The 24,806-nt window shown below is 43.7% G+C and overlaps 1 protein-coding gene across 1 annotated transcript; it reads right to left on the reverse strand.

Annotated features, from left to right (window-relative positions):
- LOC136748831 (glutathione synthetase-like) lies at window positions 1-24,806 on the reverse strand. Its single transcript, XM_066702876.1, has 11 exons — window positions 24,607-24,806; window positions 15,903-15,978; window positions 15,593-15,732; window positions 15,330-15,446; window positions 6,982-7,062; window positions 6,660-6,737; window positions 6,346-6,412; window positions 2,783-2,977; window positions 1,235-1,316; window positions 756-945; window positions 1-315 (listed from the first exon to the last, which is right to left on the reverse strand). The coding sequence occupies exons 1-11, from the start codon at window positions 24,804-24,806 to the stop codon at window positions 192-194; spliced, it is 1,350 nt and encodes a 449-aa protein (XP_066558973.1). The 3' UTR covers window positions 1-191.

Consider the following 24,806-nt stretch of genomic DNA (forward strand, 5'->3'; position numbering starts at 1 on the left):
TATATACAAATAATATTATATATACAAATAACCAAGCCTTTGCATAAAATATTGCATCTAAAATCCTGCTTGCACCTCCTTTAATTTAAGTTTGCTTTGACAAAAAATGCACAATGTGAACTAATTCAGTAGTTAATCAAAAGCTGTCCAGTTGTGCAGTTCCTCCTCTGCACTGAGGGAGGCAGTGTTGTTCAGACTAGGAGGGGGTTGTCCAGCACTGCCACACCAGATATAAAACCCCCATCCGAGTGTTCAGCACTCTTGGTCCTCAGGAGATGTCCTGTACACTCATTCAGCACCATGCCCTTCCCCTGCCTGTGTGAACAAATGAGTAACATGAAGTGAACTGTCAGGAACACATCCCTAATAAAACACAAGAACCTGTTTGATTAAGGAATTTCTGTAAATTTGTGTAACTGAAGCAGCAAGTAACTAACCTCACTACCCAGAGGTGTTTCTGGTTTCTTCACAGTCAAAACAAATATTTTAATGACTGCAAAAGAACCACACAACATTTGAGAAGGCAGTATATTTTTCGCAAAAAGGGAGCAACAACATAAATAAATAATAATCTGTCCTTCAACACTAGAACTCCAGGTAAATAATTTTAACTCATTTTTAGAAGAGCCCGCTGTGATGTCAGTGTCCTGGGATCCATGTGAATCAGTAACTATGTATTAGGGACTTAAGAGGATGTAGCCCAACCTTAGTGACCCCTATAGCTTTCCGGTGCTGACAAGAGTAACACACTATACCTGACGTAGGCTCCGAACATGCCCAGCTCACTCAGGCAGGTGCTGAGCTTCAGTGGGCTTACTGACCTCAACAGGTAGTTCCTCACTGGCTGAGGCCGGATTTTGTCAATCAGAATGTAGGCGCACCTCTCTGAGTTTTCTTTGACACTGTCCAGCACCTGGCAGATGTCTTCACCGTAGATATTGTTACCTACAAGAGAAACTACCCGTTAACTCTAGAGCTAGACCCAGGTCAAGAAGTAGAACGAAGAACTGAGAGAACGTATGCCATGCTTTCAATCACTGGCTTTCCAGGGGCTTTACTGAGAAGTGGCCCTTAGATGTCATTGCTTGTGTAACATATTTTCAAGAATACATTGCAGACTCTGAAAGAACTACTTATCACCCAGCTGAAGGTAAACTTTTAATTGGTTCTATTTATTTTTTCTTGGTGTATTTTTTAACAGCAACTGAAAATGTGTCACACAACTGGTTCTTACCTCCTCCTTCTCGCTGGGGCTTTAAGACAAAGTGGTCTGGGTTAGCTATGGCCATAGCTACTGTTCTGTCTCCTTCTTCTCCCTGAGTATCAGTTAGTCAGTCAATACCACTTGTGAAAAGGTATATGATTGTGTGCAGGATATTCAAATGGGGTTTTCACATCAATAACAGTTAAATCAATTGCAAAATACACTCACCTAAAGGATTATTAGGAACACCTGTTCAATTTCTCATTAATGCAATTATCTAACCAACCAATCACATGGCAGTTGCTTCAATGCATTTAGGGGTGTGGTCCTGGTCAAGACAATCTCCTGAACTTCAAACTGAATGTCTGAATGGGAAAGAAAGGTGATTTAAGCAATTTTGAGCGTGGCATGGTTGTTGGTGCCAGACGGGCCGGTCTGAGTATTTCACAATCTGCTCAGTTACTGGGATTTTCACGCACAACCATTTCTAGGGTTTACAAAGAATGGTGTGAAAAGGGAAAAACATCCAGTATGCGGCAGTCCTGTGGGCGAAAATGCCTTGTTGATGCTAGAGGTCAGAGGAGAATGGGCCGACTGATTCAAGCTGATAGAAGCGCAACTGACTGACTGACTGAAATAAGCACTCGTTACAACCGAGGTATGCAGCAAAGCATTTGTGAAGCCACAACACGTACAACCTTGAGGCGGATGGGCTACAACAGCAGAAGACCCCACCGGGTACCACTCATCTCCACTACAAATAGGAAAAAGAGGCTACAATTTGCACAAGCTCACCAAAATTGGACAGTTGAAGACTGGAAAAATGTTGCCTGGTCTGATGAGTCTCGATTTCTGTTGAGTAGAGTCAGAATTTGGCGTAAACAGAATGAGAACATGGATCCATCCTGCCTTGTTACCACTGTGCAGGCTGGTGGTGGTGGTGTAATGGTGTGGGGGATGTTTTCTTGGCACACTTTAGGCCCCTTAGTGCCAATTGGGCATCGTTTAAATGCCACGACTTACCTGAGCATTGTTTCTGACCATGTCCATCCCTTTATGACCACCATGTACCCATCCTCTGATGGCTACTTCCAGCAGGATAATGCACCATGTCACAAAGGTCGAATCATTTCAAATTGGTTTCTTGAACACGACAATGAGTTCACTGTACTAAACTGGCCCCCACAGTCACCAGATCTCAACCCAATAGAGCATCTTTGGGATGTGGTGGAACAGGAGCTTCATGCCCTGGATGTGCATCCCACAAATCTCCATCAACTGCAAGATGCTATCCTATCAATATGGGCCAACATTTCTAAAGAATGCTTTCAGCACCTTGTTGAATCAATGCCACGTAGAATTAAGGCAGTTCTGAAGGCGAAAGGGGGTCAAACACAGTATTAGTATGGTGTTCCTAATAATCCTTTAGGTGAGTGTATATCCAGTACAGCAGCCCACATTTTTAGACTACTTCTGGAAATCCAATAGCATGTTTTGAACACAGAATTATGTGTATTTTTGAAGAAGAAAAATGCTTACACCAGGGAAAAACACAGCAGGCTTTCCTGGTGAACTCACCATGTCCAGGCTGTACAGCCCAGCAAAGGTAGCTCTTATCTGTGCGACAGCCTTAGGATCATCAGGGAAGAAATGCTCCAGAACCCCTGGCCGAGACACTTCCTGCTGGACCTTCTTGGTCCCGGCCAGGTGGGTACTGATGTCAGGGCACTTCACTGCCCGGGAGCGCTCCATCATCAGTCTGGCCTCCCAGCCCTGGGCAACAACAGTGTGTTCAAACCAGGTCATTCATTCACACAGCAGTCCTTTACTGTTAAAGTCGGTATCTGGATTGGTTTGGTAAACAATTAAACCTTTATATTTTATTTTGTGACCATTCAATCTGTCTGTAAACCCTGTAAAAACCCAAAACTATCAGTGTTGGAAGTTTAAGATTTGTGGAGGTCCTACACCCAACCCATCCTTAAAACAATACAACTCAATACAACTGGAACCATAATACCGTAATTTACTGTAGCAGATAGTACTACTTCTGCTGTAATAGTTAGATACAGTTGGTTACAGTGGGGGTACTTTGACTGTATCACAGGTATAGTGTTACGTTTGTGTGCTAGGACAAATGGGTGATGGGGCCAGTTATATATGTAGTTACATAGTGTGACCACCCAGGCACTCTAGAAGATGCGTTAACTGCTCTGTGGCAGTTGCCCTGTGACCGGTAGTGGAAAATGGCCAACTATAAAAGGCCAGTGGTTGGGTAAGCACGGGTTGAAGGAAGATTGGGGTTTAAACAGTGGTTGGTGGAGTGTATAATAGTTTAGGAGTTCAAGATGGTTTTGTTTGAGTTGGAAAGTTTTGAGATTAAGACTATTTGGTTTGAGTTTAATGCGTTTGGAGTTTGGGAGAAAGTGGTTGCACTAGCTACCACTACAGTCATTCTGTCACATTACTAACCTCACATTAACCAAATTGTGAGCAGCTATATATTATAGATCGGGGGTACTCAATAGGCGGACCGCGGTCCGGATCCGGACCCAGACGCAATACAATTTGGACCGAAGCCAAAATCAACACTATATAATTTAGTCATGATCCAAGCAAGTTTTCATTGGTGCGTGATTTCACCCCTATATTGTTTTCCTACTAGATGTGGTTTATCTATCTTCTGTGTCTGTCCAATCCAAAGATCCAATCAGGAGCTGTAATAACTGTAATCACCATGACAACTCACTCACTCACTCGAAAAGTCGATTCTGAAAATCGCGAATTTAAGACAGAGTGGACTGACAGTTATGCATTTGTGCTGCCGGTGGGGAGCACAAAACCAGTGTGTTTAATTTGCAACGAGACGGTTGCCATTGTCAAGAGTGGTAATGTGAAACGTCATTATGACTCAAAGCACGGTGTAGCGTTATGTTGGGTGTATTTGGATAAGAGCATTTGGGCTCTGAGCTGAAGCACTGATCTAAAGAAGACCTCTCCCCCCCCAAAGTTATCAGATTTCCTTAGCTCATCAGCTTGGAATTGGTTTGCATCAAAGTGACAGTTTTGGGGAGGATGGCACCGAGAAGAGGCCAAATAGTTTGGAATTCTGCTATGAGATGTCTGGAGATAGGGGCCTGTAGGTAATAAAAAAAACTCTTTGAAGTGGACGAGAACCGAAATCCTGACATAGAGCTACGAACCTGGGCCAACCGGCATTTCCAAAAGATGGCATGGATTGACATCAGTCATAAATCAAGCCCCCCTCCAATAGGACACTGGGGGGTGAAACCGAAATCCAATCTCAAAAACTCAAGAACCAATCACCTATTGATCTGACAGACTATAAAGAACAGTGCACGGCCTCTCTCTCTCTCTCTCTCTCTCTCACCTGAACCAGAAACTCGCTGCCACAGCTCAACCTGTAGCTCTGTTGCCCGAACCGGAACCAGAATCCAACCAAGTCTTTGCCGGCAACAGAAGAGTTAAACTGGGAGAAGGAGATTGAGCCGTACGAAGAATTCTTTTAAAGGACTTTATTAAATAAAGAACTTTACAGACTGCGCTGCCCGCCTGTGCCCACCTGATCAGTGGAGTTTTACAGCTGGACAATTGACTAGTCGACTGTATACGAAAGTGTCAGTCATTTAAATAGCTATTTGAGTCTTAAGAAACTTGACCCTTGGAACAAACGGGGCCCTGCTTTCCTCAAAGACTTTGTCTTCAAGTAACTACGGTGGAACCCTGCTTACAAAGAAGATTTTGTGCACAACCTTGGAGCCTTCAAACCAGTGGAAAATCTGTTTGGAAAAGACTCTACAATTCATCAGATGGTTTTGTGTGCCAGTCTTGAAGAAAAGTATGCAGAGGTCATGACAACAGTAATGAGACTTGTGAACTTTTTGAGGGCATCATCTGCTCTGCAGCATCGCTTGTTGCGCTCATTCCTAACAGAGGTGAATGCAGAATTTAATGATTTGCTCCTTCACAACAATGTCCGGTGGCTTAGTAAAGGCAAGGTACTGGAGCGCTTTTGGACATTACGGAAAGAGTTGGAAACCTTTCTGTTGGATCAGAAGAGTGCAAAAGCAAAACAATTTGTGGAATTTATGCAGAATGAAGAAAAAATGGAAATTGTTGCATTTTTATCTGACATTACCTCCCATCTCAATGATCTGAACATGAAGCTCCAGGGCAAAAATAACACAGTGTGTAACCTCACATCGGCTGTCTGTGCCTTTCAGAAGAAACTGGAGCTGTTCAAGTGTGACTTACAGCAGGACCTGCTTCACTTCCCAAAGCTTTTAAATCAAACAGCAGGAACACATCATCATCACAATCATGCTGAATTCCTGGACAAGCTGATAAAAAATTTCCAAACTCGCTTTGGAGATTTCCCTCTGGGAAAACAAGTCTTACTATGCATGGAAAATCCATTGCTTGTCAAAAACATCGCAGAATTTTCAACTGAAGCCCTGAAAATCTGCCCATGGGCTAGTGCTGCCTCTCTTCAATCAGAGCTAATTGAGCTTCAGGAAAACCTTGCACTGCAGGAGTCTCTCTGTGACCCTACCACCTTCTGGACTAAGATGGTCCCTGCAGCAGGTGTCCCTTCCTTGCAGAAGGTGGCCCTTCAAATTCTCACCATGTTTCCCTCAACATATTGTTGTGAGTCTGCCTTTTCAACCATGAATATGGTGAAAAACAAATACAGGAGCACCCTCAGTAATGAACACTTACATCAGTGCCTCAAGTGCCCAAGTTTAAAGAGCTGGTGGCACAAAAAAGGTGTCACTTTTCACACTAATAAGGCCAGACCACATCACCTTTTGTACATAGTTTGAACGTTTTGTGGGATTTACCACCTTTTTTGTTGGAGTTCTGTTTTTGGATTTTGACTATCACTGTTCCGGACCCTGGACACAAAGAAAATTTGGTGAGTGGACCTTTTAGGTTTCTAATTGAGTACCCCTGTTATAGATTATAGACCAATGACTTGGTAAACTAATCAACCTGACAGCTGGTTTTCTTTTTTTCAATTCAGGGTTAGTAGAATAACGAGAAATGGGAAGTGCCACCAGTAAAATTGATAAAACCCACACAGATCAGTAAGGTTAAAACGTAAGAGAAGATGTCCAGACCTGTTCTGTGTAATCTTGAGGCATGAGCCCACTGCGGAAATACACAATAGCAACTTCTTTACCGTCTCTAAAAATAAATAAATAACACACAAATTATACACAAAAAGCTTACACATCTCTTACACTTTCACCTAAACAAAATGTTATATTCAAAAAACAATTCTAGTTTGTCTAGAGATTTCCCTTATCAGGAAACAAACCAACAAAAAATGCTGCTCACATAACTCTTACAAAGTCCTACTACTTGAAATGAGCCTGCAGATATTACTCTCTTTAATCTGAGTTCAAATCCAGACAACAGAGACAGAACTTACATAAACAGCCTCTTGTTCTGATCCAGGGATGCCCTTTTGCTCACATCATTAAAATCCCTCCTTATGATAGTGATATTTCTGCACATAAACAAAAACATCCAGTTCTCAGGTGCGTTTCTTAGATATCTTTGTATTTATCATCTCAGAATGGATATTTATAAAAGCAAAGTCCATCACACTGTACCCCTTTAATTTTGAAAATAATTTAAGGAGTAAGTAGATACAGAAATATAAGCATCACTAACAGATCCAGGCAAGCATATGAATGGCATTAGATAAAAAATTTTCTCTAACTTAGTATCTTTTGTTATTCTCGGTTTACCTGCTCCAGAGCTCATTTTCAACACATCGATGGTCATATATATTAATTTCGTCATCTTCAACCAAAAACATCACCACAGCCCTATAACAGAGATGAGGGATCAAATTTAGCAATGACAGCTACTCAGAAGGGATTTTCTTTTATCCCAACCAAACCAGTTGAGTAGAATAAAGCATGGCTGTCCCATTGGCAATGTAAAATACATTTCTGGCATTTCTGGCTTGCTCTTTCAGATTGCAGTGTCTTCCAGGTTTCCTTGTTATTCTGATACTACATTTCCACTTCGTGCTGTTCTTTCTTGCCACCACAATACCATCTGGATGAACCAGTCAGCCTCTAACCCAGCAATTCTCAAACTTGGGGTCGCCTTACATGCAAATATGGTCACGAGAGAATGGCCAAAATTTACATATAAAACAAATTAGCATTCCCCTCCCCTGGACTGGACTTAATTTGCGCATCTGCCTTCCTGGACCACACTTTGCCAGTGCAACCAATCCCCACCCAACCGCACTTTGCCAACGCTGAAAATGGGGTCGTCAATTGTAAGAGTTGCATTTGTGCTCAGTTGCATTTCTCCTGTCATAGTTTCCAGTGCACAGGACCAGGGCCAGATCTAGACATAAGCAAACTAGGGAGCATGACGCATGAGTTCTAAACGCCACGCTGTGCCATTGTGAGTGATGTTTTTTGAATGCGCTTAACTTTCTCTGTGTATTATTAATATTGCAGAAATTCAGTGCACAGCATATCTAGAAGCATATATAAGTGAAGACTCTAATAATAAGGTCCTATTAGTATTAGTTGCCATTTAATTTTGCATTAGTATCAGCTACCATTATTTTTTTATGGATTTACACATCCTAATCATTGTGAAACATCCTTGAACTCCAACAAAACAGAATAAAATCGAGTGTTGTCTCTTTATTGATCACTATTAATGAAATAGACAAAATAAACATTTATTGAATACAATTACCTTAGTAGAAAGATAGATAGAATATGCTTTCCCCCCCCCCAAATAAAAAAATCGCACATTGGAAGAACAAGCGTATCTGAAAGAAATATACCTTTGCAGTTATTTCAGACAAAATAAGCATTACATTACTAGAAAGACAGACGGATAGAATAATTTCCCCCCCAATCTCATAAAGCAATAAACACACTGGAGAACAAGAGATATCCCTTTGCATTGTAACACTGTGCACTTGTTGAACATCACTAAAACAAAATAAGACAGCTTCTCAATTCTCATGCTGTTCTTGTTAAAATTTTTGCTTATATGCCGAGTTACTCTAAATGACATTTTTCCGCAACCCAGAGAGATACATTGATAAACACATGGGAAAAAGCTTATTTTATATATCTGAGTTTCTAGTAATGTAATTGTAATCAACAATGTTTATTTCGTTTAAGCAACTTTGTACTGATCATTGTGAACTTCGCATGTATCTGACATTACCAATAGCAAATTGCAGTGCAGAAAGGCACATTTTCCAGTAGGGGTTGTAGCATTTTGTTGTCCGAGGGACACCAAACACCTTGGTTTGGTACCAACTGTAAGGTGATGCTTTGAGGGAACTGAAAATGTAATTGATAGAACTAAAACTTGACAATACAGAGAGATGGAAACTCTAGGTAACATTTGAGCCATTTTTCACATTCCTCAAAGGCATCACACACCCAATACACATTCTGTAGGAATCAAGGGAGAAGAATGGCAAAGACTGCTTCGATTTGAATTTCAATTTTATTACCCCAAACCTGACCAATCAGATGTTTGGAAGGAAAGAGATTAGAATCTAAAAATGTAATGTCTAAAATGTATAAAAACAGAAAGTTAAAACTAGAAATTGGGAGTGATACAATTTGCAGTGGAACAACCCGGAAAAAGAAGCCAAGCTGACGAAATCCAGGAGGACTGAATGGAACCAGAACCAGAACTTCTCCACCAAAAACCTGAAAGCTTTGCAACCGTCCTCAAGTCGACGCAGTCTGCCAGCCCTCCCCGCTATCAAATGTCTGCATAACTGAATCTCAGTAAACCATACAGGTAGTATATTTTGTGTACTAGTCAAGAATGAGGTAAATCACAATTACATAAAACCTAGTTGTGTATGGGTAGTGTAATTATACTACTTGTTTGTTATTTTACATGTTTTGTGCCTTGAGTCAAACGTCGAGTATTGGATAGATCTCCTCGCACTCTTACCTTTAATATTATCCACCCTGCTTGTTTCTATCCTATCCTTGCAAGTACATGTTGTCTATTTACATATAAAATTGTATCAAATGAAACAGCCTCAAGGTTAATTCATGCAGATCAACCTCACTTAGACTATTTACATGTTACAATGTTAATATAGTGAGTATAACATCCAAGATCATAATCCCACAAACCCGTCTGATTGTAAAATAAACATGCGATGAGACACATTTGCTCCCTCGTCTTCATTCCTTCTCCCACCTTACTTTTAAAAAAGAAGGCGAATGGCCGCATGAAAAATTACTGATAAATCTCTTGTGATTGGCCACATAAAAAGAGTCTGACAAGCATTTCCTGCAAAGTGATTGACTGCATAAAAAATGTACAGTTACTCCTACATTCCATGGTCTCCGGGTCTGAAGCTATACCTATACATACTTGCATATTAATGACAAAAACTCGATACTCATGATACAAGCATCTTGCACAAAATAATATATCGACTATATCGCAAAAACTCTGTATCTCACCCAGCCCTACTCCACTGTGACCTTTGACCTCTCATTAAGGTCAAATTGAGAACTGACTCATAACTCCTTACACAGTGCAGTTAGACTTATACTTACTATGGAATACATATAGATACACATGTATGATCTATGTGAACATGCCCTTTCTGATGACCTTTGACCTCCCTTTAAGGTGAAATGCAAAACCCTCTCATAAATCTTTCCAGAGAAAAACTATAAAGTTGCTTTAAATCTACAATCCCTTAAAAGGTGTTTAACATGCTGAACTGCTTGTATTCATCAGAAACTCTTAAATGGTCTTAAAGCGGCCATTTTGAAAAGCAGATGACGTTTCTAGAAACTACTAAATCAAGTTATTACTACAATAATTATTACTCCTATTATTTTGTGTGGCATTTTGTTTATATTGTACTCTTCTATGGTTGCATTTTGAATTGTGTTTTGTTTATATTGTACATTTGTAGATTTGTTTTGTTTCATTAATTCACATAAATTTGAGTGCACTACACGCCACACCTGGAGTTTTGTTAATGGATGTGCTTTCCCCAAACACTACACAGACCAATGAGATAAACATTGTTTTTAGTTCCTTTTGAGTGGCGATTGGACAGTGTTATGTCTGCACACTGAGTTACATTAACACACAGTTCGACGTGTGGTTATTATTTGGTTATGTCTGATGTACAGTACTGTTATGATACGTCATTGATTATTGTGTATGGCATAAAGTCATTCTTAACACAACATTGATGACAAAGATGGCTGATCTCTCTCTCCCATCACCTCTTCCTTTCCTCGCATTACCGAGCGACCCACGATGCCATGGGTTCGATGGTTACAGTGTTTTGAAACTTACCTCATACTGTTGTCAGCGCTATGCGGAAAAGGACACTGCTATTTCACTGCTTGGGAATGCAAGGTCAATGTGTTCTTGGGATTTTGGGAACAGCAGACACCTATGACAGTTGTGTGACACTCCTGAATGGACACGTTGCTACTCCACAAAGCACACTCCTCCGCCAATTAATCTTCAGACAGCATCACCAACTCCTGGGTGAGTCTGTACAAACTTACGTCACTAACTTGAGGGGCCAGTTCATGCAAGTTTGGGGCACTGCAAGATGAGGTGGTCCAGGACCAACTGATAGAACACATGGACAATGTTAAAGTGCAGGAGAGACTCTTGCTTGAGAAAGACGATCTCACGATGGCAAACAATTAATCTTGCCTTTCAAGGGGAGTCTGCAGCAAAGTGTGCTGCTAGGTTAACACAGTGAGCCAGCCCCACTTCCCCACCGATATCTTATACCGAGGTAGTGCACTTATGCCTTCCGCTCTGCCTCACACAATCGCTCTCTCGACCCCACCCCTGACTCAAGCTCTACAGGGGAAGCGCCGCTTGTGTGACAGCGGCGTCCATTTCCTCAGTGTGGAAACTGCGGGTCCCGTTCCCATGCCTCCAGAGTGCAAAATTGCCCTGTGTTCGGTCAAGCCTGCCACAGCTGTGGGAAACAAAACCACTTTGCCAATGTCTGCCGCTCTGCCCCAGGAGCCCCACACAACACAGAACGTCACTCTCAGTCCCCAACTATTATCCACAATGTAGGCTCTGGGCCAGTGGTGTTCAAATCATGCACAGTCAACCTGAGTGATGTGTGCATTCCCCTGATATTTAATACTGGTGCCAGTGTATCACTGCTGAATGTGGACACATACAATCAGTTTTTCAGATCCTAGCCACTCTCTGTTCCCTCCACTGCCCTCTGTGGATATGCTAACTCACCAATTAATCTAGTGGGCTCACTTCAGCTCCTTGTTCACTATGGCACCAAAGTGCCTCCCCCGACTTCAGCTTCCATGTAGCGCACTGCAGTGCTAACCAGATGGGAATGGATCTCTTTCACTTCTCTGGGTTTCACACTCATAGACACTGGTGGATCAGAGATTATGCATGTCACCTCACCATGGCAACAAAAATGACCAGCACTGTTTGAGGGGGTGGGCTGTCTCACTGCCTTCACCCACCAGCTTCTGATCGACCCCACCATTACACCTGTTATTCAGCCACTGCGTCGTCCCGCTGACTCTTTGTGAAGAGTTCAAGGCTGATCTGCAAAATCTACTGGAACAGGACATGATTGAACCAGTCGACGCCTCTACTTGGATCTCCAACCTGGTAATTGCTAGTAAAAAGTTTGGTTCTCTATTCCGTTTGCATGGACCTTTGACCAGTGAACAAGGCCATGATACCCCACAATGATACACCCACTTCCTACATCAGAGGAGCTCACATCCCTGTTATACGGCTCCACCATGTTTTCCAAACTGGACCTGTGGCAAGGCTATCTCCAGATGCCTCTACACCCCACTGCACTTGTGACACACACAGGTTTGTTTTGCTACAAGAGGATGCCATTTGGACTTAGTTCGGCAACCAGCTGCTTCCAGAAGGTCATGACCTCAGTGCTCGCTTGCATCCCCGGGGCGGCCATTTACTAGGACGACATTATTGTGCATGGGCCCACAGCCTCCATCCACGATGAGCACCTCCACATAGTGTTTACTGCTCTGGCCAAGCACAAGCTCATACCCAATGGTGACAAGTGTGTCTTTGCAGTGCCATGCATTGAGTTTGTGGGCTACTGGTTGACAGCTGAAGGTACATCTCCTCTCCAGTCCAACATCCATCCCAGAGCCTAGCTCCGCAGTCCAGGTACCATCCTTCCTCAGCATGACAGGGTACTACCTGAAGTTTCCACCTCAGTACTCTGACACCACAGCCCTGCTGTGCCAGCCTACGGAGGGGGGGTTAGGGGTCCCCGGTGATAAGCACCCCTCCATCTTTACTATTTTCCTTTGACTACACCACTCCCCTTTATTCTTTATGGTGAGGAGGGAGGACCTCACATCACCCTGTTACTATCCCCACACAGCTTAGACCCCAACCAGTTTCCCAGAAAGCCACCATGGAACCATTTCAATCAATCATATTTATTAATACAGTATAGGAAAACACCTTTCTAAAAATAAGGCTGATAAAACTAGCTAAAAGAATCCTAAATACATGCTAAAAACAAAGTCCCTGCTCTAATCAAATTGTCAAAGAAACAAAAACAAAAGAAACCCTAAGCTAACTAAAACCTAAGCTCATCTAAAACTATAACCTAAGTTTCTCATCTGTAGGCTCTCTCGTCTGCTCATGGCTGCAGGCTCTCTACACTCTCATCTGCGGGCTCTCATCCGCACACATCTACGGCTCTGTGGGCTCCTTTGCCATAGAGACGCCGGCACCACCTCCGTCGCAGTCTCTCCATCTTTTTCACTCAGCGTCTTTTCCTTGTCTGTGTCCTCCCTTTCTGATCTCTCTGCTCTGCTTTTTAACTCCGGGGCTGTCTCTGGGAAAGGGGACGGAGTCCAGATAGTAGGAGCCGCTGGCCAGTATGGGGCTTCAGCCGATTAGGTGCAACTGTCTGCATTCGCCAGAGTCAAGGATGAGCTCTTCTGCTGGACTTAGTCATGCATGGCACGTGGGCTTTGCACTGTGGTCCCAAGTGTCCTTTGTGGATGTGTTTTGTCAATGGTGCACAAGGGCCACTTGGGCATAGTGAAGCTCAAATAGATATGCCAAGACCTGGTGTGGTGGCCAGGCATTGACTGAGAAATGAAGCCCTGGTCAGGGACTGTGCAGCCTGCCTCGTGAGTGGCAAGACTGGCCACAAGCCTCCTCCACCCATGGAACCCCTTGCCTGGCCAGCTGAGCCCTGGGAGCACCTCCAGGTGGATATCTGTGGGGAGTTTCACGGAGTTCCTCACCATCAATGCATCCTGGTTGTGGTCTACAACCTACACTCCAAATGGCCAGAGGTCATCGCAGTGTGCTCTGTCACCTCTTGAGTCATTATAGACTTTCTAGAGTCCCTCTTCTCCTGCTGGGGTCTAGCAAAGACTGTCACCACAGACAATTGGCCCCAGCTCATCTCTCACGGTTACCTCTTATCTGAAGAGTAAAGGCATCCAACACATCCACACAGCATTCTACCACCCACAAGTCAACGGCAGGGTGGAGCACTTCAATCAGTCTTTAAAGAATGGCCTGAGAGCACACCTAGCCCTGGGGTGTATGTTCGGCAAGGCCCTCCTCCAGATGCTGTTGCACTACCGAGCATCACAACACTCCGCCACAGGGGTCTTGCCTGCTTCCCTCATGCTGGACCGCGAGCTCAAGCCGCCCCTTGTCAGGATCCGTCCCACTTTGCCTCAGGCCCCAGCCCATGCTCCTCATTTCAAAGCCTCAGTCACCAAAAAAAAAAAGCAGCAGTTGATGAAACAGGGTTTTGACCAAACATGACGGGCTAGGTCAGCCACCATCACTGTGTCGGACTGGGTTTGCAGGCCCCACCGCAACAACAAAATGGCTTCATTCTGGTCCTCACCTCTCCAAGTCAGACACCTTCTGCCTCGTTGATGGCTCTTGGAGGCATTCAAGTCGCCTACGGAAGGTGCAAGCATTCCCTGGTGGACAGCCACAAACACCTCAACTCCCCGACCCTGGCCGGATGGTCTTGTGACTCAACCTGCCTCCATGGAAGCAGAACCTGCCTATGTAACGGGGCTCATTCGGTATATAATGAGCACATTACAAAGTGATGTAACCCCTTAGTAAAAGTAGTAAAGAGAGATCTGGTCTTTTGGCATAGAGGGCTTAACCCTGTACTGCGCTGGAGCAGCTGCGGTGCGGAGCGCTCAAAGGGGCAGCAGTGGTGTGCAGTTCGAAACCCGGGCATGGAGCTCCGACCTCAGCTGGCTACACCTAGAAGCCACAACCTCACAAGTTCCCAACTCGGCCTACTGAGGGAACTGTACCTTTAATCCAGCCACACGAGACCCTGCCATGTCCTGCTCGTATACATTCTCACCCACACCACCTACAGGACTTTGCCACTAAATTTCAAGTTTGAAAGCCTGTGAGGGGGGGTGATGCTATGTCTGCACACTGAGTTACAGTGGTGTACTGAGTTATATTAACACACAGTTTGACAGTGTGGTTATTGCTTGGTTATGTCTGATGTACAATGGTGTTATGATACATCATTGATTACTGTGTGCTGTGTGAGGACTTCTGCTCTCGACAATATGTTGTTTGACTGGAAACCGGAGTTTCATTCTTAACACAACAGACAGAATCGAGGGTTGTCCTGACACTTCACTATGAATTGCACTCTAAACTGAGAAAAGAGAGGCAGGATGCAAGGGGGACAACAAGCAGGAGCAAGAGAGGAACGCATTGTGGACGAGATCGGGCAGTGTAAGGGAGGGTGTACAGAGTCATTACAGCAATTGAATGGACTGACAAGTGTATAAGCGACGCAAGCAAGAGGCAACTGGGAACACAAGAGACAGGAACGGAGAGTAGCAGATGGCAACCAGGGGAACCATGGACTGTTGTTTATTTATGTCCATTCTGGGGTGTTGGTTAGGGGGTGGTGTGCTCCCATTCAAAAATATCTCGAACCTGGGTTAGTCTACATTGAAGGGTTAAATATATTTCTGGAGTGAAAAACCCCAGTGGGGTAGTCGGAACTACTAAATTATTGTGCCGCTGTGACACTTACTGTTCAGAGCCATACAGCTCCCAGGCTTTGGCGATGGCCTTGGCAGACCCTGCTGCTGGGTTATTGTCCAGGATTTTCATCTGTTCCTCGACTCGACCTGCGACCTTCAGGATATGTCTAACAGAAACAATGGAAAGAGTTAGGTTGGCAGAGATTTAAACAATATGACACATTTTACCACAGGTATGCTAATCTTACACAACACCTCAGAAAGATCAGATTTAACAGCGATTCTCAGAATAACACTAACATAACATAATAACCTATGAACAGCTGGAGTCCGTGAGGTAAGCCCTCCCAAACTGGCAGCTATAGTATTAATCTCAATCTGCTTTAAGGATGTTTTGCAACCTTTCCCAAGGTCAAACATGTAGTCTGAGCGGTTCAAACCCAAAATTATAGGCTTTACAACAAACAAAATGAAGAATTACTGAAGAACACAACACATTCACTTCTCATGTAAACTTAAACACATATGGCAATAAAAAAATATAAAGTACTGTTTGATCCAGCTTTATTCTACATAGGCTATGAAGTATCAATAGGTAATATGATTTATAAGCATTTCCTTACCTGTGAACAGCCCTCTTGTATAACCTGTCTGTAGATGTTGAACAGTCTCGCTGTGAAGTCATCTACATTAATTGTGCTGGGAGTGGGGTGGATTTTTAAAGAAAAAAGACTTAATAAGCTGCAGTGGCCTGGCCAGGAGCTAATTCATACAAATAGCAGGGGCTGTTCAATTTAAAAAATAACAGAAAAAATAAATCATATACCAAAGTGGATATGTCATATAACAGAAAAAATAAATAATATACCAAAATGGATACATCATATACCAAAGTGGATATATCAAATAGCAGAAAAATATAAATCATATACCTAAGTGGATATTTCATATAACAGCAAAAAAACACATATCAAAGTGGATATATCATATACCAGAAAAAATATGTCACGTTTCACAAAAAATATATACCAATCAGCCATAACATTATGACCACTGACAGGTGAAGTGAATAACACTGATAATCTCGTTATCATGGCACCTGTCAGTGGGTGGGATATATTAGGCAGCACGTGAACATTTTGTCCTCAAAGTTGATGTGTTAGAAGCAGGAAAAATGGGCAAGTGTAAGGATCTGAGCGACTTTGACAAGAGCCAAATTGTGATGGCTAGACGACTGGGTCAGAGAATCTCCAAAACTGCAGCTCTTGTGGGGTGTTCCCGGTCTGCAGTGGTCAGTACCTATCAAAAGTGGTCCAAGGAAGGAAAAGCGGTGAACCGGCGACAAGGTCATGGGCGGCCAAGGCTCATTGATGCACGTGGGGAGCGAAGGCTGGCCCGTGTGGTCCAATCCAACAGACGAGCTACTGTAGCTCAATTTGCTGAAAAAGTTAATGCTGGTTCTGATAGAAAGGTGTCAGAACACACAGTGCATTGCAGTTTGTTGCGTATGGGGCTGCGTAGCCGCAGACCAGTCAGGGTGCCCATGCTGACCCCTTTCCACTGCTGATAGCGCCTACAATGCTGATGAATCACAAGTTCAAGGTGTTGACTTGGCCTCCAAATTCCACAGATCTCAATCCAATCAAGCATCTGTGGGATGTGCTGGACAAACAAGTCCGATCCATGGAGGCCCCACCTCGCAACTTGCAGGACTTAAAGGATCTGCTGCTAACGTCTTGGTGCCAGATACCACAGCACACCTTCAGAGGTCTAGTGGAGTCCATGCCTTGACGGGTCAGGGCTGTTTTGGCGGCAAAAGGGGAACCTACATAATATTAGGCAGGTGGTCATAATGTTTTGGCTGATCAGTGTATACCAAAGTCACGTGGTTGAGATGTTGGATTGGACATGTGCAGTGTGCCCAGTTGGTTAGAGATTAGAAAGGATCCTTCACAGGGTCACAGGTATTAGAGCTGAATGTGAACGTTTACAAGCGTGAGATGATCATTATCGCTGAGTTTACATATACATTAATATACATATAATATAGTACAATTATACATTTTTTAATTATTGGTACTGTATTTGTTATTGCCCAGCGATGGCCTGGCGTCCCATCCTGTGTGTATTCCTTGCGCCCTATGCCTGCCATGATCGGTTCCGGCATGCCCGCGACCCTCACCAGGATAAGCGGTTTCAAAAATGGATGGATGGATGGATATATTTGTTATTTATGATGTATTAATAGCTCTATTTGTTTCTCTAATGTAATTTGGTGGTGAATTGTTGATTTATGACCAATGTGATGCTGTTCAAGTTTATAACAAATGGAGGCAGCATTACATTGACAAAACATATCGGCTAATAATCAAAATCAAGGCAAGCCAAGTCGAATAGTGAAACCAATCTAGATTCATGACTGTACAGTACTGCACTTACATAGTTATTTTGATCAAACTGTCAATTAAGTGTCTGCCACACCACTTGTACATATACAGTATGTTAGTTATTTTTAGTTTTTTAATTATTATTTTTTTATTTCTTGGCAGACGAAAGTGTGTTGGTAATAATTATGAACATTTAAAATTATTTTGGCCGTGTTATTTCATAGTGACCAATTTGCTATTTACACATAAATGACAGGATGAGCTACATAGGGTTTGAAAGGCTCTAATACAGTAATAGTGTTGAAAAACAGAGGGAAGCCCATTCTGACGGGTGCCTTCTGTCCAACAGGATTAGCTGCCTCGTATTTCAAGTGTTAAAATACAGTAATAGTGTTGAAAAACAGCTGGTAGCCCATTCAGACAGGTCCTTTATGTCTGACAGGATGAGCTGCTTAATATTTTCAGTCGGGGCAGCTCATTACAGCCAGTAGCCCGTTGTTTTCAGAGACCGGGCAGCCCATCCTGATAGGGAAGCGCAGTTTGTCAGAACACCGGCATTAGGCCGGGTTGAAAAGCGGGACTAGTTTTGTCCCGGCCCAGGGCCGGCCTAAATCTATGACCCCGTTCACATATGAGTCTCAAGTGTGAACGGGGTCATAGTGTTTCTGGGAAAACTGTTACAATGCCATTTGGCAAATACAAGTAAGGTATGTTTTATTGTCACACCTGTGATTTTCGTTCACTGTTTATATACGTGTATGTATATAATCTGCTGGATTGGGAAGGAAGAGCTCTCTAATGTTGTATTTGACACTTTTTGGGGGGAACTTTATTTTAAACTATTATTGTTATATCGTTATTTCCTTTATCTCATTGAGATATATGTGTCGTCTGCAGGCCCCCCCATTTATTTTACTTTCTTCTAAGTTCAGTCAGTCTTAGTGTCTGTCTGAGCATTTCTTTTCAGAGCAATAAATATTTACCTTTTTATAAAACTGCAATGCTGAATCATGTCTGTGGGGCTTATTACCTCAGGGAGTGCAGGATACAGTGTGGTGTGTGTGCTAACCTGGCCCTTGGGATCTAGATTGGTGTTAAGGTCCCTAAATCTGTCTTAATGTAAAAGTCAGAAAGGTAACATTGGGGGATTGTCCGGGATTCAGCATTTGCAAGTTTAGGATTTGTTTAAGGCTGCTCGGTTATTAAGTTACTTCACAGTACTTAGACTATTCAACTAGTTAAAGCTATTTTTTTCTCTCTTCTTGCTTATCTTATCCTCTGTACAGCAAACATGACAGAAAGTAGAAATGCTTTTATGGGGGTTAGTTCAGAAAGGACTAATTTGACTGCAGACACCAATCCATTTCTTTCCCCAATAATTGATAGTGCAGTAGAAAGTGTATCTGTGTGTCCTGATTTTTATATGGAGAGTGCTAATGAGCTTTTTAGCAGTGGATTTGTTGGTTGTTTGTTGTCTGGCCCAATGTTGGCAGGTAACCCTTTTATCAGCAGTGAGGGAATGTTTAATGTCAGTAAAAATCAGTACACAGATATGGGTAGTTAACACTACAACAAATCCGTTTAATGGTTTCTCTGCCTCTACTTGGCATGGCTCAGGACAGAGTGACTCTTTTGTTGCATTTCTGCAACCCAGTGATTTGCAGCACCTATGCAAATTAGTTGCAGTGAGAGTCCGTACACTCCAGTAACTCAAAGGCAGTCTACTCCACTGGGTGTGCCTGTTGAGTCACCCTTTGTGTCCGTAAAACACCAGCTGATAAGGTCTGATCAGCAGAGATGTACTGACCGAGATTATGTGGGTGCAGCTGACCACCTGCCTGTGCATTCACTCTCTGTGTGCAAAGGAGAAAGAGCATGCAGAGTTGTTGGAGCATTGTTATGGGGAGTCATGTTGTGACCATCCCAGGTCAAGATCGAGAACCAGGACAGGGAAAATTCACGTTGTCATTCGTGGCACTGAAATAAGAGCCATCTTGGATAGTGGTGCTGGAGAGGAATGTGCTTCCCTTTCAGTACTACAGAAGTGTCCCTGAAGACTTTCAACCTCGTCTTGAAAGTTCAACAATAAAGGTTTACTTTAGTCATTAGTCATGCTAAGGTGCCAGTGGTTAGTGAAGTGACTTTACCTGTACAGGTTGGCACAGTTCATTTTCTTGTAGCTGATATTGCTCATGGTAGTGAAGCAATTTTGGGTCAACCATTCTTAGAATAGTCCAGGGCATGTATAGATTTCGGGGACATAAGATCAGAAATGATGCACTAACTATAAACCCAAATCATATGTAGTGCGTATTGCACGGACAGTGGTTGTAGAGGCTGGCTGGGAGTACATTGTTCCTGGTAGTGTGCATTATTGTAGCACAGTGGAGGGACATGCTGTACTGAGCCCCACCAGAGGCTTTGTAGAAAAGTAACAGTGTTAGTGGCTATGGTCTTGGTTAATTCACAGCCCTCCCAGGGACATATTCCTGTTAGAGTGTTCAACCCTGATTCTTTGCCAGTGAAGAAAGGAAAGAAAGGTGCCCTGGCTGGGCTTATAGAGCTTGCCAAAATTGTGCAGAGTGCTCAAGGCACACACACCTCTGTTGCTGTCACTGGCCAGTGTCATACTGAGAGACTTTCTTGTGTTGTGCCAGAGCACTTACGCACACTGTTTGAAGACAGCGCAAAGGAGCTCCTGGGTTCGGAGCAGCTGCAGTTGACACAATTACTGCAGACGTATACAGACATTTTTCCAACAGACCAAATGACTTAGGCAGTACCAACCTGGTCCAACATGACATACAGACAGTGGATGGGTCTTCTGTAAAACAGCAAACTCACTGCATGGCAAAAGGAAAACAAGAGGATGTAGATAGACAGATTGAACAAAGCTTACAGTCCGGTGTTGCAAGCAAAAGCAGCAGTGATTGGGCCTCTCCAATTGTGATGGTCCAAAAGAAAGACCACCCATTCAGACTGTGTGTTTATTATCGGGGACTAAATGAACACACAATTAAAGATACCTATCCGTTGCCACGGAGACAAGACACTCTGGACACATTATCTAATGCTAGGTGGTTTTCTCCACTGGACTTGGCGTCAGGCTATTGACAGGTTGAACTCACTCCCTGGGCTCGTAAGGCAGCTGCATTTTGTAGCCACAAAGGCCCTTTTCAGTGGAATGTGAAGCCATTTGGGCTTTGCAGTGCCCCGGCAACATTTCAACATCTTATGGACCAGGTCCTGGCAGGTCTTCAGGGAAACCTGCCTAGTGTACTTGGATGATGTAATTGTGCTGGGAAGCACTGCTGATGTGCTAGACTGAGGCATGTTTCTGACCGGTTGCGAAAAGCCAATCTTAAACTTAAACCAACCACATTTTGCCTGTTTCAACATAAAGTAACATACTTGGGACATGTTGTCTCAGAGATGGGGGTTGCTACTGACCCTGGGAAGATCCAGAAAATTCAAGAGTGTACGGTTCCACAGGATATCTAAGAGGTTTGGCAATTTCTTGGGTTAGCCTCCTATTATAGGAGATTTGTGAAAGAATTTGCAAGTATTGCTCAACCACTCCATGCACTGACCAAGAAACAAGCCAGATTTAACTGGACTGATAAATGTCAGGAGGCATTAGACCAGCTCAAATCTAAGTTGGTCTCTGCTCCTATCCTTGAGTATCCTCAAGATAGTAGCCACCTGTTTCTCGACACTGATGCATGTCATTTTGGAATAGGCGTAGTCCTGTTTGAGGTCCAGAATGGCCAGGAGCATGTCTTGGCATAAGGCATATGGAGACTGTTCCCCACCGTACAAAACTATTGTACTACATGTAGGGAGTTGCTGGCAGTTGTAGCTTTTACATCTAATTTCTGCCAGTATCTCCTTGGTCGGCGTTTCACAGTCAGAACTGATCATATCAGCCTGTGCTGGCTCATGCGCATGAGAGAACCTGAAGGCCAGCTAGCCCGCTGGCAAGTCGATAGGACACAAAACATGTCTGCTGTAAAACAATATAAATTATAGCATTTTATTTGAGGCACATACTGACATTCTGTATGTAGACCTCTACCTCCATCATGTGGACAAACCTGGAAATTCCATTCTGCTTGTTGAATGACACAAGAATTAAAACTTCAAATATATGCCAGAATTTAGTGAAAAAAAAAATTGTATCTTACATAATTGAAGCATGCAATCAAGAAATGTATTTTAAAGTCTACCGAGATTGAAATACACACTTCAAATGACAAAAAATTGAAAACCTCAAATGTATACTACATTGGATTGAAATTTTGAAAATTACACATTTAATAACACATGCATTTAAACTACAAATGCCTGCTAAAATCTGAAACCTACTGATACAGCTTGGAAGCCTTAAAACTTGCATGCAACTTCCAGTTATTATTATTAATAATAATAATAATAATAATAATAATAATAATAATATTCATATATTTCAAATGGCCATAAAACTAGTGTACAGAACCTCGCCAAACGTGGTATGCTGGTAGATGCCTATATGACGTTGTCCCTCACGAAAATTGGAGGTCATATGTCATATGTCAATTGGTGCCAAATGATGATGATGAATGACAATTATTAAACAATATTCAATCATCTTCTCAAATAACTTGGTGCATGACACTTTATGTTATGACCTATATTCAGATTTGTAAATGTAAATTCAAAAAAAGATTTATAAAACTAAATGTACATTTTCAAATGTTATCACACTGAATGTACAGTTGCTCTTCAGAAATGGCACATGCTCTATCAATCACAGACAATGCCACCACTTGCAGGGACTTCCAGTACAGACCACATACTCTGAAACTCAACCATCATGCCAAGCTTGTAGGGGAATTCTATCACAGGATCTCAGACATATGCAGGTTTTGACATATACAAGATAAGAGAACGATGGCTTGCGAATGCAACCCCGGCTATCTGAAAAAGGAAGCACTGACCAAGGGGGAAGGGTTTCTGTGCACTTCCGTAGGAACCCGATTGAAACCGCCACTCTATCAAAGCTGCCATTGGTCCCTGCGCTCGTCACTCAGAACAGGTCCCTTCCCACTTCCTGTTGTATAAAACGTGACGTCTGCGCAGGTTCATCCTCTTTTGCCGGAAGCTAGGACTTCCGTGCAACCTTGCAACCCTTGGACAGTGCTTCCTTTTTCAGATAACCGGGGTTGCATACGCAACCTATCGTTATCTTTCAAGTCAGAAGCCGTCAAAACTGTCGCAAGGGAGCCTGCCCCGAGGTGTACTGCTAGGGGGCCTTGGCAACACAACTCCAGAAAGTAATCTCAAGGGCCCCGTAGGGCCACACCTGAGCCAACCAGGAGTGAGGACTGCAGTCATGCTCTTACTGGAAACTGTCTAGAATTAGCATTCAGCAAATCAGGGCTACAGAGGTCAACTCTTATGCCCTCCACATACAGTAGTAAGGCTGGCTGCTCTACTAGTGCAGCTAAGAGCAAGGCTGTAATCTACTTGCACAATTTGTGGCGAGGGCAATCAAGCAACTTATTATCGTGGCAGTGGACCCCTGATCCAATAGGAGTGGTACCACAGATCCACTGAAAAACACAACATAATACACAGCTGGCTATTAAACAGATTAGCCGAGCTGAAACAACAACAATATGATATATACAATCTTGCTTAACAGCAGGAGCATTCATGCTGCCGCCGCACAGCACAGGAGCATCCTACTCAACTGAATAGTAGTGTGGAAGAGCTCCACTGTGCTGACAACTTAAATTTCATACAAACAAACTATATACACCACGGGCGCAGGAACAAACTCATGCCCAACCAATGGAACACAGGAGCAGTTGATGCCTGCTGATTAGACCAGATAACGCAGGGCAACATTAGCTCAACTGGGTTAACAAATTAACTATGTACACAGCGGAACACGAGAGCCTGCTCACGTACTTACCATTGATGACAGCAGCGTTCTCTTGCTCTATGGCACACAGCCAGAGCGGGCCACAGACCTGCTGACCAAGGAACTGTGTACACAGCAAGGCAGCGAACAACTTGAGGGCCATCAGCTGGGAACAGCGGCAGTGAGCTCCATCAGGATGCACTTAACAGGGGAGAGGAATCCAGGAGCCAGAGCCTGTAGGCTACTGGGCCTCAACTGCAGGCAACACCAGGTTCCCAATGAAAGGGACTGGTCCCATCACATCCAACCTGTAAGCGCCCACCCACACAAGCTGCAGCCACACAAATGTCTGCCAATGGGGTGCCTTGAAAAAGGGCCAATGATGTGGCAACGCCTCAAGTCAAGTGGACCACCAGGTGTTCAGGCACTGGGATCCAGGTGGACTGGAGGCCATAGTAATAGTGCCCACAATCCAATGTGAGAGGCGTTGCTTTGAAAGCACCTGGACCTGTGTCTGCGCTCCATAACACACAAACAATTGGTCTGAGCGCCGAATGTCCAAATAGCACCTGCACAGGGCAGAGCAGGTGAAGCCGACTATCTTGCTCTGATGCAAATGGAGACAGCAGTTTTGGGAGGAACACAGGGTTAGGTCATAGCGTGATCCTGGAGCTATCTCCCACAAAACGGACACACGATGGGTGTACAGACAGGGCATGTAACTCGCGTTTTTCAGACATGATTGCCAGCAAAAACGCAGTCTTAAGTGACACCAGCTTCAGCTCAGCTGAGTTCAGTGGCTCAAACGGGGCTTGGGAAAGTGCGTCCAGCTGCGGAAGCAAAGAGATCCACTTCCGCTCTGCCGAACCGGCTCCACAATAGCTGTATCACAACCGGGTGGAGGCGCCATTCAGAAACCGGGGGGCCTCCCCTAGAGAGGAGGTCCACCACTATGTTGGACAGATCAGGGAGGTGAACTGCTCTGATGGAGCGAAACCGTGGCAGTAAAGTCTGCGTGACCGGAGACCCCCTTGCCTGTTGATATAGGCAACCTCCACTGTGTTGTCCATCCAAACCAGCACATCTGTCCCGTAGGACTGGTAGGAAATGAGACAGTCCAAGGAGTACTGCTTGTAACTCCAGGACGTTGATATGGAGGACCCGTGCAGGCTCCGTCCACCTGCCTCAGACACCATGTCTGTCGCAGACTGCTCCCCAACCCTGCTTGGAGGCAT

The sequence above is a fragment of the Amia ocellicauda genome, chromosome 4, assembly GCF_036373705.1.
Source record: "Amia ocellicauda isolate fAmiCal2 chromosome 4, fAmiCal2.hap1, whole genome shotgun sequence".
Classification (NCBI taxonomy): domain Eukaryota; kingdom Metazoa; phylum Chordata; class Actinopteri; order Amiiformes; family Amiidae; genus Amia; species Amia ocellicauda.